We start from the raw sequence: 16,594 nt of genomic DNA, 5'->3' as shown, positions 1-16,594 counted from the left end.
TATCAACACAGAAAATAACAAAAGCTCTGCAGATAGGACAAAACAAATGCGGTCAAAACATGGCGAAGGAGTGGGAAATGATCCAAAATATCTCCAGGAGTATGCTTTGGACTAAGTGAAGCTACAGGTTATACCAAGTCAAGGTGTCTCATGTGGCACCTCTACAAATGGATCTACTTCTTTGTATGAACACAATCTGAACTGAATTGAGATAATACTGAATACCACTGAATGTACTGTGCATTTCATTTATGCAGGATGGGACAATATTGAGGTATAATGTAATACTAGATCTAAAGCAATTCTTCTAATTATATCCTCCTATTATTCAAAGAGCTAACGTACGCAGAAGCAAATTGGCCCGTTAACTGAGCAAATGAAAGGCCAACACACATATTTTGAATGTGTATCTCAATTTAATTATATCTAACCTTATCGTTTGGTTTTTAAAGTGTATTGTAGTCTTCCTGAACAACATAACCTGTGATTTCTAAACTAAACACTCATTAAAAAGGTTTGGGAACGTTTACAGGATACATCATCCAGACTAAAGGAAGTGATGTTCCCTAAAAGCTTATATCATATGATATAATGATATCCAACCCGATGTGTGGTGCACCAAGCTGTTTAGTAAATCCTGCTGAAAGATATTAACAATAGTCGCTCAAACCAATCCTTCCTATTCACATGGAAGTCATGAAAAGGAGACTTTCCAATTGACATTTTGTATTCTCTAACACCTCAATGTTGTGTCTGATGTCAGACATGAGTCAGAGTAATAGTTCCCAAAGCAACCATAAAGTAAATACATTTCATCGACTTCAATCCCACTTAAAACAAAATATTTCCCATGTTGAACTATTTGTCCAGTTAGATGTTTCCAAGATACTAGTAAAAGAAAAGCAATATAAATTACAAATCCAGAAACTACCCGCTGATATACCTAATGAGATCACAAGCTCCTTCTGCTCGTAATAATCATTAATTCAGAGACCAACTAGACCTAGAATTATTACACCATTTCGGTCAGGCTTATTTTATTTTTTTTTAAATTATTTATGCCATAGAAATGTTTTTTTTCCCCAACCCTTCGTACATCTTACTGCAATTGGCCAATAAGCCATTCAACCAAGCACAGCTCGTACCGTGACGGCTACTAACTTCTGCCTATTAAAAACCAGAACTGGAGTTGAAAAATAAAAAAAAATACAAAGATTAGTTGAGCGACTTTATCCGGGAAATTGTGCTCATCCGGTAATGAGGTGGAAAGCCACATAGTGTTACTGCTATTAGAGCCATGCACAAGTAAACAAATTCCTCCCAAAGGAGGGCTGTGATGATTGTATCCTATTGTATAATTACTACAGACATGTGAAATGTCACCGCAGGGACCCATAAAGAAAAGGCAGAGGTTTTATTTCAAGATTGGAGAGCAGCAAGGAAATGTCAACTTACAAAAAAGATAGAGATCCCAAGGCTATAAATAACAATTATTTGCATAGAAACAGGTATAAATGGGTAGAACTCTCTGGGATCTGTAGGAAGCCATCTCCCCTGCATACATTTTTAATGATATGGTAAATAGCACATGATATACATCCCTATAAGCACTGGCCTCTCTAATGTATATCAATAGGTCCATCTAGTCTGTAATGTCCCTTCTGCTGTTCATTCTCAGCCCTTTATTCATCCACATACCTGGGAACTCTCTGGGCTTGACCCTAAGCCTCCGGGTGAAGTGCTGTGTCTCCGAGGTCTCCGGGACACTTTCCTCTTTCTCCAGTCATGGGAGCCATGTTTGGTCACGCCCAGTCCTGGGCCAGTCCCTTCCACTACTCCCCACCCACTCACCTTCCCCTATACGCTGCCCCATTAAGGCTTTTGGGGTTAGTTTTGCCCACATGGCGCTAGCCTGACCCCTTCATGCACAGCTAGTCCCCCTCTTCCCCCGCAAAGCCACTAGCCCCGAAGAGTGAGAGCTTCAGGTAGCATGAAGTTCCCTGACATGTTCATCCAACTTTATATGGTCCATTAAGTTCAAAAAGGAACATCACATCCATGACATACTTTGTCTATGGTAGAAGGCATATGGTACCTTACGTCTGCAAGAAACAATGCCTGGGCCGCATCTATCATTTTCATTATATCTTTTTAGCTGAGAAAAGTCATGCAAAACGAACGTGTCTGCTAAATGATGTTGTGCTATTTGTGAAACATCAACTAAAGTATTAAACAATATCAAGTAATTTAAAATTAAAACTCTAAACTGTAAATTGAACTCCAACTAGCTCCTCCCCCTGTTTCATTTTCCTTTGCTACTAGTATTTAGTAGACGTTACAGAAATATATAAGTGTTGTCCTACTGTCCCTGTGGAAGAGTCCCCAATACAAGCTGGAAGGACTGGGAAGTCAACAAGGTCTTTCTAACCTCTCCGGTAATTATGAATGTTGGGAGGCACGGAAGTAAAATAAAGTTAAAAATAAAAGCCGGTTCTATATTCTTTTATTCTGGGACACATATTAGTGTCACGGCAAGTATTTGTTTGCTAGGGATCTGCTTTGTATAACATATAAACATATGGCCCTAAACTATAAATGGAAATACCTACCGCTATGCTAATACACTGCGGGTTACTACTATGTATCACATGCACAGATAATTATTTTAACCATCTAAACAATTGACTGGTAACTGGATTGTATTTCAACTAATACAGACATCTAAATTGATTACATGTGGCAAAGACATAAAACTGCAAAAAATCACGGTAATGTATATCATATTAAATATAATTTATGCCGTGAAGCTGCTCCCTTAAAATGCATCACTGGCTTTTGTAGAATGAATGTAAATCTTATACTAAAGAGACACCACCGCTGGCATAACAACGACCGTCTGGGTCAACACGGAGAAACTGTACGTCGCAGGAGCGGCGTTTGTGAAATGCCCCAGTCCTCTCCTTCTTCTCCTCCAACCATGGCATGTAAGACTACCGACCTGCATCCTGAAAAGGAAGAGCTCGGGGTATCTGGAGACTCGATGTTCCCAGCTATAGTTATGGGGAGATTAGAGAAACCCCAACTGCTCCATGACCGGGACAGTAGGGCATCCTACTAGCAACAGAAACTATAAGGTGTGCTTGGAGTATAAGCATCATTTAAGATATGCCCCAGGATTTACAGTATAGTTCTTCCAACATTTGTTTGAACTAAAATCTGCTTGAAATAATATTTGGAAATACACATATTGGGTTATTTCTCATCTTCCTCCTTTCTTACAGGTGCTTCGTAGCTTTATGACCCACATTTTGAGATGTTATTTAATAGAAAAGGAGAGAAGACTAAAGCTACCATCCACTTTATTAATATGTGTTTGAGGGTCTGTGATTGGGGTCCTGCTATTTTGCTTCTGTATAACCTCAAGGTAATCTGAATCAAATCATTGCTTCTGTACTTGGGAATCACTTAAAATCATAAAATTCAGTCCCAATGCTTTCTGCCTTGTTTGCCTTTTTTTAGTTCCTGCCTTGTATTTGCCAGTTATTGCAACAATAATTGGCATTTTTATAGCACATTTCACCTACGGAGAACACTCCTTCATTTTAGATTTGTAGCAATACTGAAAGTGACTGGGCATGAGGCGACCGATGAGATGAAAAGAAAGAAAGAAAAATAAACAGATTTGAGAGATTACAGAGACATAGGACCACCTACTACATCACGCTCATACGGCGAAGACAAAAGGAGGACGGGAGATGACATGTCGAGAAAAAACTATGTAATAGCTTGATTACAGCCCAAAATACTGTACATTCATTTTCAGGTTACACAGAGTTTAATATATATATATCATATACACTGTATATACCAGACCATCTGTATTTCCCAGGGGAACAAATCACAATGTATGCAATATAGCGTTAAATATATGCTAAATGTAGGATAAAAGGGCCCGTTAAGTGCCCCTGACACAGCTGCTAAGGAAACATGCATATTAAAGTACTCTGAGTAACCCTAACTTCTGAGTACCTCTATGAGAATCTGCAGCCCCGCAGCTGCTCTCCACTCACCCTGAGGTTGGACGATTCTTGCCACTGATTGGTTGCACGAAACAGCCAATCAGTGCCAGGAAAACGCTCCCCTTCAAATTAAGGGGATCACTTTCTGTGCATGAATAAGGGAGTCTAAACAGACCCCAGCCCGAAACATTCCCCAAGCATTTTAAGCACTCCAACCAGCAGATGCGCTTTAATGCCTATGATAGCTGTGTGGTCCCTTTAACATAAAAACATATGTCCTACAAGGACTTGAGCTGAGGGGGTGCAAATGGCTAAATGCATAAGGGGGATTTTGGAGTATCCTCCCATATAGTGGTGAAAGGGACAACTTGAAAATGTAAAGGGACCACACAACTATCACAGGCATTCAAGTGCATATGGTGGCTGGAGTATTCCTTTAAAACTATTGGCAAGACTATTTAATGCTAAAAGGAATATTAGAAACATATAATTATGTCCAATTATATCAGGAGAAAATTTTCTTAGGGAATGCTTAAATGTAAACTATAGTCATGTGATACAAACAAGGGTCATTAAGAGATTAAAAGCCCCGTTGCCATAGCAGCTAAAAACGTTTTTGTGTTTATTGTTTAAATATAAAAGAAATAATAAACAAAATGACAGAGCTGGAATCGTGATTCTGTTAATTTTATTATTTACTTTTTTAACACACTAAAACATCTCAAACTTTTAAGAGGATTTTCCGATTCTACAATTGGGGGCAGCTTTTTGTGAATGAGACAGACTCTTCCCCAATAAAGAATTATTTCTGGAAATGGTCTGGGCATTCAACAGACATGGAATGGTGTTTCTAATGGTCCACTTAGTTATAAAAGGGTTAAATTAAGCAGAGTATGTGAAATAGCACCTTTAATATCTTCTGTATATTGCATATGATCTCCAGTATGCAGTATTTAACGAGAAACTAATCTAGTTGCTTTAGCATTTTCACTTTTAGAATAAGGGATTTGTATGGGAGAACATCTCAGTGGAAACTTCGTAGAATTTATAAGATTACGAAAAGTTAAAAGGGTGGAAAACTTGTAGTTAAAGGCCAAGCTTTCAGACTTGATTGTGTTTAAATTGGAAAACATAAGAACCATGTACAACGTGCTTTAGGTTGTTAATTTACAGGACCTTCATACATTTTAGGATAAAGTTGGAAATGTTACAAAATTATCTTTTAAGTGTACAAGAAGAGAGCTTATTTACTGTAAATGTCATTTTTCCTTTTTTTTATAGAAAAGGAAGAATTCTTTAGTGGCTACGATAGGCACATTATGTCATGTCAAACGGCCAACAAAGTCCTTTTCTGTTTTAGGGGGTGAGGTTAGAGGTGTGGCCAGGGGCATACCTTGGAACGCTCCAGGTTTCCCCAGAGACTCTGGGTGAAGCTTTGCTTCTCCGGGTCACCATGGAGAATCTCGGGGTCATGGCGTTGAGGAAAGCCCCACTCCCAGGCCACTTTGCCTTCTACCAATACTACCTCTTCTCCTCAAACACAACATCGGTGGACTGCCCACTGATGTCAGTGGACCGCCCAGCAATGTCAGAGGACTGCCCAGCAAGACTGTCCACCCACATCAAAATGTAGAGTTCTGGGAAACTGGAGCTGGAATAGTCCCAGGTATGGACCAGGGTTTACCAAAAGTTTTCATTTGACTTTGGGACCTACTGGGGACGTCTAGTCAAGTTCTTCCTCTTCTGAGGGAGTGGCTTTGTGAAGAGGTGGGGCTAGCTACATGTAAGGGCAGGGCCGGCCATTTAGTGGGTAGGAAATGGGACAGAGTAGGTGGAGAGTGGGCATGACCAAACACCACCCTCCTGTACGGAGAAAGAAAAAACATACACGGATACAGGGAGAAGCAGCTTTATCATTGTATAACAATCTACAATGTTATAATTGATTTCTTTTTAGCAAAATCAGCAATTATTGTTTTTTGGACCAACAAATCAAAGTACTTTTACAGTAAAGTGGTCGAATTCATGGACCTCTATCTATATGTCTACATATTAATTACCGTTTAACTGTGAATAGGACCCCGGCTAATATATATTTTTTAAAAAGTATAATAAATGTAATACTATATTAGAAACATATCCCCACAAACGACATAAAATAACAAGCCGCAGCTTCCGAGAAAAAACATCGGCTCCACAACAAAATGAAACATAGTCTGTATCGTGTGGCGTAGCGATATATTAGGAAAAAATATGGGTTATCTTACTCACAAAGGAAGGGAAAGCTGTGTACGTGAACAAAACCACCCGTTGTTCAATTTTGCTGCTCAACATGCTTTACATCTATAATAAACAGTAATTCACGCTCTCTCCTTTGTACTTAGAATTGCTTAGCCAATTTTCCACAATTTCTCCTGCCTTCCTAAATATTTAGTTCACCGCTTGCATTGCTTTAAGGAAACAATACTATTTTCAAACTAATTTTTGCCAGTGCTTTTTAATCGCCTCCTAAAATTGCAACTGGGTAGTTATGTTACCGCTACCAAAATTTCATAGATCTTACTAATAGCAAGTAGCTTCTTGTGCTTGTTTATTCATTTTTTTCTTTACAAGGGAACATGTAGGGCTAATATATTGTTCTAGCTATAGGACTGGTTAATATACAATTGTAATTTCATTTGTTTCTCAGAATTATATTGAATTCCCAGAAAAAGAAAAAACTTTGATATATAATAATCAAGGAAATAAGTCTATGCTGTGATCTTAAGTTTTCCATTCTTAAGATAACCTAATACCAGGGCTGATGCAACATTAAGTCAGGCAGCATGGACAAGAAGAATTCATGTACCCTTTTTTAACTCTTTCAGGACCAGGTATTTCTCATAACCCAAGGACCAGAAGTTTTTTGTCATTTTTTTTTGTATGTTTGTTAAATCATTATTCCCCTTTTTCATATTTAACAAACCCACGCAAATTATAGTTTGTTCTGTTCAGGAGAAGAGGAGGCTTCTTTTAAAATCATAGAAATTCATAAAGCATAATTGTTAGTGGTAATAGATAAACCAATTCTATTCTAAAATAGAAACAAATCTATTTTTTGGAAATGTGGGTTAACAATTCTTCTGAAGGTGCCACCGCTGAACAATGACCTGGTTTATGTTCAGCAACATCTCCGGTTTCCAGTGCATTATTTTCTTGGAAAAAGGAAGAAACTTTTTTATCCCTCTCCTCCTCCTGATCTGTCTGGGCTGATCACACTGTGATCAGCAAGCAGGGCTCCAAAGCCCTGCATTGCTGATCGCAATAGATGTGATCAGCCAGCAGGTGGAGCAACCGGAGTTCCCTGTAAGGTCTAGAAAGACCCTTCTGATTCTCTTCTGTCCTCCAGTGACCTTCCACTGACACCCAATGGAAGGGAATGCTCGATCATTTGTCAAGCACCATTACACACAATCGGCCATCAGGAAGCCAGTGATGCTGCCTTCTGCTGACAGGGGAGAGTCCAGGCTGTCAAGAGATGTTCCTGCGCTGCAACAAAGGACTGATTATTTCTTACATCAGGAAAAAGGGTTATACTAAATGTTATGTGTCTATGTTTTAGATACTATATACAAGAACTAGAAAACACCTTTTTGGGGGGTTGTAGCACCTGATCTCTAGTGCAGCAATTAAGAATACAGTAGGTAGGCCGCTATAATAATATGGGCCAACTGTACCACCAGCCAAAATAAACAATGCTTACAATCGAGGAGTCTCTTTATAGAGTTAGTAGCAATATTTTTTTTTGTCATCATTTTGTCCTCTTGTCACAATCTAGTCTTTAAAACACTTGAAGATTATAAGCAAGCCACTAATGCCATCTGATTTAAGGAAAGTTCTTATCTCATGTTCTAATTAGCTAATCACATTTTCTCTTGATCAGTAAGAGATACTAATCATCCCCTGAGCCTTTCTTTGTGATTGGAGCTTGCTATGTACATCGGAACAATTATCTGAAGCAGATGCAAGGAGCAGGAGAAGGAGGGAAGAAAGCTTCCTGACAATCAAACAGTCCTTGTATTTAGTTTACAAGCGTTGCACTATGCAAGGATTCTAGCTCAGATCTCAAACTCATCGCTTTGTAAAATCCTAATGGCAGGAAGGTAATTAGAGAAGAAAAGAAAATGCTAAGGAATGTAGTAGAGGTATGAAAATAGCATTACCCTTGTTGATTACAGTTTTGTGCGAATTACCTGGCATTGGTAGAAAATAAATTATAAATAGTAGCTCTCAATAATTCTAAAGTGTTTTTATATCTGTACAACTAGGATGACACATACACTTTGTATATCAGGGGTTGGGATTGTGCAAAATTAAAATAAATGATTAATTAAAAATTACAAAATATATAGAAAGGGGACCACACAACCTAAAAAGTATAAAAGGCACACACATTCAGATTCCTGGGCTGCTTCTAGAATAACAATAACTAATAACTACACACGACAAAGCATACCCAGCCAATACCATTCAAACACCCTCTAAGGCATACATACTTTATAGGCATGTGGCCAAAAGGACACGACCCCTGCAAAGCCTGTTTTCATAATCCACTGGACCACTAAAAATGTAGGTCAAACTAATGCAAAGTTTGAAAAGTGGTCTTATCACCACAGCAACCAAAGGAAGACAGTCCTGAGTGGATTCTGCTGGTAGCTGTGTTGATAAGATCACTTCTTAGACTTTACCCCAGTTTAAATTTCTAAGGGGAGAAATAACCGCATAACTGGAAAGAAAATCCAGAAAGCAAAGCTATTGCACTGCTACATAATTCATACAAATAATAAGTCACATCCAACAGTTTATTCTATATTGACTATACTGGGGCCACCAATTATAGTCTGAGCATGCGTCTTCTGATCTCTATGGTAGTAGACAACTAACACAGGAATAGTCTAGCACAGTGTATTTGGTAGGGCGGAATCTAAGTAGACCAAAATGTCCCATAAATGGTCCTTGTTGTATGTATCGTGGGCATACATTTCCAATAAGGCGTATTTGAAAATACAAAAAAATCCATGCGCATGTATGGGGTGAATAGGTATTTGTTTCAAGATTTCAGAATGTCGGCAATATGTGCATTGCTGTACAAAACACTGTGTTGTGTATTTAGCGCCACAACCGCACAGCTTTCATTTCAGCAGTCCTCAAAAGATGTCATAGACAAAGTAAGTTCTTGGATATAGAAGTAAAACCATTGGGAAAGCAATTCAACACCATATTGGTTCCACTAATGATGTTCTACCTAATGAGCTTTAGCACCTACAAATATATATGCCATTCTTTTTTTCAGGAAAAGTGTTGCCAAAGGTAATGTGTTGTTTTTGCGTGCCTAAACCTTCAGATGAAAAAATAATACATGTATGCTAAGGTTTATTTGCTTAATATACTAGATGACACAATGTTTTGTCTAAGTGGAACAGCACCTTTAAACTATATTTAGATACAGAAATGAAAGTGGAAGAGAGAGAGAGAGAGATATTTTGTGCTGGCAAGTTTTCAAAATTTCAGGTTATTAATAGATTAAATAATAGCCTTTTAAACGCAGAGATTACGTACATAATTATTTTCAACATTGCTCGGACACGGAAAGGTTAAGACAAAGAAAACGGCACACTTAAAATAAGACAACATAAACATAGATATTATCGCGATGAGTTACTTACGCTTCCCCTCGGCCAGGCTTCGGTTATATCCGACAGGGCTGAAATACTCAAAGATGAAAACAGTCACAGCAACCACGGTAAGACACATGACAAACATCATGACCCAAACAGCAGGGCTGTATGGCTCTGAAAGAAAGCAGAAAACACATGACTGACAATGATAAAGGATGACTTTGCATGTCAATTTCATCAAGTTTTTTTTTTGTATTTGTAATATTTGTAATAACACAAGTTCGATACGCGAGTCTGGCAGTTTTTGGCCCAAAGCTGCCGGTAAACTAAACTACCCAAAATAACCATTAATATGGCAACCCATAAACACAGTTATAGAACACATCAGCTGGACACGCACTATGCCCTTAGACTTTTGGAAAGTGTTGGTTTGTGTATCCAGCCACACACTAGAGGACAGAATCTGCCGGCATCCCATCTACCATTGATAGGTAGATGGGATGCCCCATCAGTCTCTGGAATACAGGGCATTTGCCTGGTTTTGCCCAATAGCCATACCCGGGAACCCCCTGGTTTTAACCCGAAACGTCCAGGTCTGCATCACCCATGTAAATGTTTTGTTTTGTTCCCTTTATCCTCAGTCCCGTTATAATGCAGTAATGGTATTATTAATTCAATACGCAGTCACTTAATTAAGGTCATCAGCTGGAAAGTAAGTTCATTAATTACCAGCTGATTAAAGAAATAGCTGCTACAGAATCTTTTTGATGTGTGCACTCATGTACTTTATACAGAAGAACAAATTGGATGGGTTTCTGGCCGGGAAACGGCTGAAGTTACTTGGGAAAATTTACCATTTCTCGTATGAAGGAAACCACTTCCGGAATAAAGCCGTCGGGAATCGACGGGAAACATTTGCAAGAGGAATATTGTTGTGCAAATTAGAACAGGAAGTCTAGCGATATCTGAACAGTTTGGAGACAAGCTAGTTATTGATTTTTTTTTTATTTTATAAATTGCTTATTACTTAGATTTTTGATAACTGCATATATTATATATATATATATATATATATATATATATATATATATATATAAGTCTGGGATCTATACTCTAAAGCCATTAACTCTACTCAACTCAGCTTCAAAGTGACACTCCTGCCAATTGCACTTTGTGATACATAATTTTTTTTCTCAGTACAAATGCATGGAGGGACTCATCAGATTCCCCACCTCTGTATTTAAATTGTCTCTCTGCAATTCAGCAATGTGACTTTCTGGAGATACATTTGGCTTAATGTATCTCCTGTGCATATAGGCTAATGCTCACTGCTGGCCAGCTTCGGTGCTGGATAGTGTGAGCGTTCCTGGGGGGCTAGTGAGCCCCCGTGAGCGTGTGAGCAGGAAGCACTTTCTTGCTAGTGATTATTAGCTTTAAGCAGCCAAAACTTGAGCATATAAGAGAGCACGGTCAAGGTGGCACATCATAATAATGGAGCTGATGTCTGCTTTTCATTTTTTCCTTACAGGAATGAATTCTTCATTGGTGGTAACTTAAACTAACCAACTCAGGCAACTAACTGAGGGCCACTCAACTGCAATTTGACAGCTGATGAGTGCAACGGAGACACAATTTGTAAAATGTGACTAGACTTTATGGTAACTTGACTGTTCCCATTTGGTTTGTCAAGTGTTGCTAAGTTAGGTGTCTCAAGTGCTTGACGTGTAAGTGGGCTGTCTATGGTAACAGTGGACACCAGTAAGGATTAAGCCATGCAGCAGGACCATAGGTAGGCCTGATGATTCAGCTGCTGTAGGCACATTCAGATAGCAAGACATGCATGAAAAGGATCAGCTGCAACATGAAAGGACATGTGCAATCACAAACAAAGACATAAAAGAATAGTGACAAGGCCTGCATTGTTGATAAAAAGTTGCATGCAATGGTCAAGAGATTAGCTTTCCACTACGTTAAGGTTACCTCACTTTGGTTCCAGCACTAGTCCTGCCCAAACACAAAACAACATATCTACATATGGTGGCATTGGCTGGCTCCCGCCCCATTCAGCTCTCCTCACAAATAGTATGAGCTGCCTTTCTGCTACTGTAGGGTCACGTAACCACGCTACCACACCGAGTTCCTACCACACCGAGTGTGTCGGCCCAATTTGGGCTGATCTGATTTGAATTATTTTTACTGACCTAGGAGGCAATTGTTCGATTTGCTCCTCCCCCGGGGCAGCCTGCCTGCTAGTAGATGGACCTTTGACTATGAGGACCACATGTCTCCTAACCACCATATTCACACCTCCCACCATCATCATCATCATCATCATATTCCTCCCCACAGTCATTTCCATTCCCTATCATTATCATGCCGTATTGCACCAAAATGCTTCCCCCCCATCTCTATACCCAACATTATTTACCCTTCATACTCTCCCCAGCATTTCCTGTTCATATTATTATGTGTTAATCTCTCTTATCTACTTGTCCCCGGCCTCCGAGTCTGTCTGCAGGTCTGCAGCGTAATCTTGCTCTGCATGTCAGCGCTATACCAGATATGATGTTTAAAGCTGCAGCCACGTCCAGGGCCACATACATTTCGCATTGCCAGTCTCAAAGAGAATTTGTGGGGATTGCTGGATGATGCAGGCCATAGTTTGGAGACCCTTGGTCTAGAAGAACATCTATACTAGTCTGATATTTTTTTGCTGTTCATATTCATATATATATATATATATATATATATATATATATATATATATATATATATATATGCACGCACACACACACGGTTTTCTATATTTTCTTCGTATAGTTAATGATACCTGCTTCCATTGACTAAATCGAGATTGGCATTATTAAATAAAATATGATAATTCATGCAGCAGTATGCAATATTTCCAGGAATGTTCCCACTAAAATCAACTGCATTTTGAAACAAGACTAGATTATACCACGTCATAGCAACACCACCACTACACTCTCCATATGATCCAATTGACTAAATATCAACTTTGTGCATAACCTGCATAAAGTAGAAAAGATCAATAAAAGTTTAAAAGAAAATGTGGGCAACTAGACACAGATATATAATTAAAAATACATTCTTTCAAAATAATTTTTCAATTTCAATAATATTTCAACACATAGATCTCAAATATTACTTATAGTAGAAGAAGACCAGTATTGTTGATGACCACATTTTCTTTCCAAGCCAAGCTTTTCAGGACAAATAAAGCATATTTGTGAGAAGTAGAACAACCAAACCATACATCTAGGAGTTCCATCCACTCCAGAATTGATATCAGTCTAACCAATGTAAATATAATTAGAAAAGGTCCCATTACAGGAAAAACAGGTTGATTTTATAAACCTAGAAGAATACCGAGATAGTTCTAGTTCACAAAAGCAAGTTAACAAAAAGATGATTTCACTATGGAGGTTTTACAACTTAATGTAGGTGAATTCTCAAGTCTACACCTCCAGGGATTGAACTCAATTCCAAAAGTCACCAATGTACCACAGCTTGAAGAAATCGTCTCCTGCGTGATTCAATATAATGCTAACAGGTTCTGTCCTGACCGCTGTTGGATCAAAGAAGCTTTTTGACAATGTTCTCAACAAGTAATCCCCATTTCGACAAGAGAAAATACGGTCTGATTGTATGTGATGAAAACAAGAACAAAGATAATAAGTTAAACCATTTTCAAAAACTTCAGGATATCTTTTTTTATTATTGTTCTTCCATGATGACCTTCCGGTACAACGGAAAGAAACCCAATCAAAATGTGTCGGCTTACAAGGAAGCCCTAGATTGGTCTTGAACTAAACCTGTGAGATATCGCAATAAAGCAACCAGTAGCTGCCCTTACAATCACCCCTAGAGCAGATAAGAACACTAGTAAATTGTTTTTCGTTCTCATGTTCTACTTTAAAGTAGGTCTCTCTTCCCAAATACTGCAAGATATAGCCATGTATTGATGTTTATACATCAAAACAGGAAATATATAATTATCATGCATCTTATATTCGTATGTTTATTTTTTCCATGATTATTCCACATCATTAAGTTATTTCATCCAGCTTGTGGAACCTGACACCAAGGCAAATTGGGGGGGGAGCAGTGTTATATATTAAGTAGGAGGTTAAAAAAAAAGAAACAAATGTGACAAAATGATCTGTTAAGAGGAAAGTGGTTCTCACACATAGAAATGTGTGGATTTCAAGTATCCCTTAAAGCTTGTCTGATATCTCGGAATGATTCAGGTTTGACCCGGAGTCTCCGAGTTAAGCACTGCTTCACTGTGTCTCCAGGTCAGTATCTTCTTTTACTAGAAAGGGTAGCTGCGTTTGATACATACTCGCTTAAGGCTGTCCAGGATTCACTTTTTTAGTTGAACAAAGCCTTCCTGTAGACTATATTTGTTTGTAAATGTGAATTTTAACTGTATCTTAGCCATATGAAAACCAGTAGACTATGACTGAATGTTTATTTTGCTCAAGATAGAATCTTGTCTAATTTATTTTTGCTTAAAAAAAATAAAATGTTTCTCAAATCTGTCATCCCATTTATAGATAATAAACCATGGTGTTTGGTAGATAGCCTTGGATGTCCTGATGCCATGCCTGGAAACTTTCTGGCTCCGGCTTCCCGGGGACCTCCCCTTGCAGGATGCGCGTAGGAGGTCCTCCTGCTGATGTCGGTGGGTGGGACACATGGGAAGTGGGCGGGGAGCGGGGCATTCCAAAACGCCAGTGACCCAGAGTTCCCTCTTAGTGACCTGGAGACCCAGAGAAGCGGCGTTTCACCCTGAGACTCTGGGCGAAACCCTTAAGAGTTCACCGGCATGCCTGTTGCCATTCACTCATGTCAGGGCACAGTGTAATTAAATAATGACAGGGGGCAGAATTGTAACAAAAACGTGCGGAGTACTTAATTCTGACATTCGAACTATTCCCTAAACCTTCAAATACACACTTTTAAGTCAATTTTATCTCGAAACTTACAATCTTTATCTACATCAGTTGCTTCGTGTAATGTTAGCTGTGTATCACAAAATTGCTCCTGTTATTTTTTGAAAGAAATTATTTTCAATGCATTCTGTAGTACCAAACGGAGAGAGAATCACTAGAAGGAAACAAAAATGCTGGGATCTTACTACAGAAGCCAGCACACACTGTACTACAAGGACTTTATAATATGGTTCATTAAAATAATACAGTTCGATTACAAAAGTCCTTTTCCAAGCTATCTACGAAACCCGCTGTTTGGGTAAAAGCATAATTAAATATCATTGCTTTTTGTAGTCAATTTTAGGACTAGAGATTGGTCTTATCACCATTACTTATGGAGCTATAAGTATAAGACATATTCTACACAAACTACAGGCGTACCACCGAAATTATGTCTATTTGACAAATACGATCCTTGGGATTGGGAGCTTATTCTTGGTGTGATTCTGTAGGGCAAACCAAGATAAATAATTCTTAAGGGTGCGTATGTTCCTTAAGGATAACTTACTTAAATCGATTCTAGCAGTAGAAATTAATTTGTCAATACTGACCTCCATCACTATTAAGTAATACAATAATAGCTTGAATGGTCTTAATTACTTTGGATTTTTTACTCTAACGAACAGGATATTTTTAGATATGGTAAATTGCGGATCGGATTGGTAATTTAAATGCCGCATCTCTATAGGCATTTAAAAAATTGATTGGGGACCATTAGCTTGCAAGGATCAGTCAAATGGTCCCAATGTATATATTCTAACGTAACTGACACCCCATTGATAATTTAAGACCAAAAGTTATACATTATAACGTAAACAAATATATAGATTGAATTTGGCAGATACTTTGTCTCCACCTATTTTGTGATTCTGTCGATTAGCGTTCACGGTGAGCTCTGCATTATTTTACAATAAGTTGAAATAAATGTCCTTGTTTTATTCGTGAAAACACCTAAGTGACCCCAAAAATTTAATTGGTTGTGTATATGGAGCTTTGTTACTGTATAGGTTATATGCTTTTGATTCCTGGATAGAAGATACGTGGGTGGCATTAATACAGAGGAGGTCAAATATTTATTAGTACTGGAAGCATCAATAGATTGCAAGAATCTAGTTCAAATTATTCATCAAACATTTTGTACCTACTCCTGGTCTTGTGCAACCATATTAGATTAATACTTTTTTTCTGGAGCTCTCCATGAAGATAACATCAAAAGAAAGCTCATATTGAGATGGACTACAAAGGATCAGAAATCCAGAGAGCATCTAGACATCGGGCAACTAGAATACAAAAAAGTAACTTTTCTTACTTTTCTCTCAAGGAACAAACACATGCAGGTAAATATACCTTCAGCCAGTTCTCTTCTTAGGAATACATCTCCTCTTTAGGAGCAACAGTTCCGTCCTTGGGACCCAAACCCTCTTTACCTTTCCCGGAATGTTTGGTGGATCATACAACAACTCTTGGTAAAGTCTTCTCCTTTACTGCCTCTATCCGCATCCCCCTAAAATGTCCCTTTTTGACAATTTGAAATAATGGGAGTTATGAGAATGCTCTAGCATTACTGTGAACAGTGGCGGAACTACCGGGGTCGCAGGGGTCGTGACTGAGTCCGGGCCCTGGAGTTCTGCCAGTCAGGGGGGCCCAAAGGGTGCCGAGCAACTCTTGGGCCCCCCTGACTGACAGGAATCCAGGATGCCTCTGCTCCCCGCTGCTGCCGCCGTCGTCACCGCCTGCCTCAGCACTGCCCATCTGACGTCATATGCCGGCGCTCAGCAGTGAAGCGCCGGCACCCGAGACAAACGCCTCACGCTCCCAACACAGGAGTTGATGGTAAGTGACCTACAAAGGGGGGGGGTAGGGAGGGAGAGGGTAGATAGTGAGAAAGGGATAGATGGGT

The 16,594-nt window shown here is 38.9% G+C and overlaps 1 protein-coding gene across 1 annotated transcript in view; it reads right to left on the bottom strand.

Moving 5' to 3' along the window:
- Positions 1-16,594, bottom strand: part of GRIN2D (glutamate ionotropic receptor NMDA type subunit 2D) — a 228,995-nt gene that overhangs the window by 30,846 nt on the left and 181,555 nt on the right. Inside the window, exon 8 of the mRNA XM_053451874.1 lies at positions 9,725-9,850. Within this exon, the coding sequence (XP_053307849.1) occupies positions 9,725-9,850 (126 nt within the window). The remainder of the gene's footprint in view (positions 1-9,724; positions 9,851-16,594) is intronic.

This window comes from Spea bombifrons, chromosome 12, assembly GCF_027358695.1.
Source record: "Spea bombifrons isolate aSpeBom1 chromosome 12, aSpeBom1.2.pri, whole genome shotgun sequence".
NCBI classification, from domain to species: Eukaryota; Metazoa; Chordata; class Amphibia; order Anura; family Pelobatidae; genus Spea; species Spea bombifrons.
Note: the sequence above shows the minus strand (reverse complement) of the source record. Positions and strands in the feature narration are given on the sequence as shown.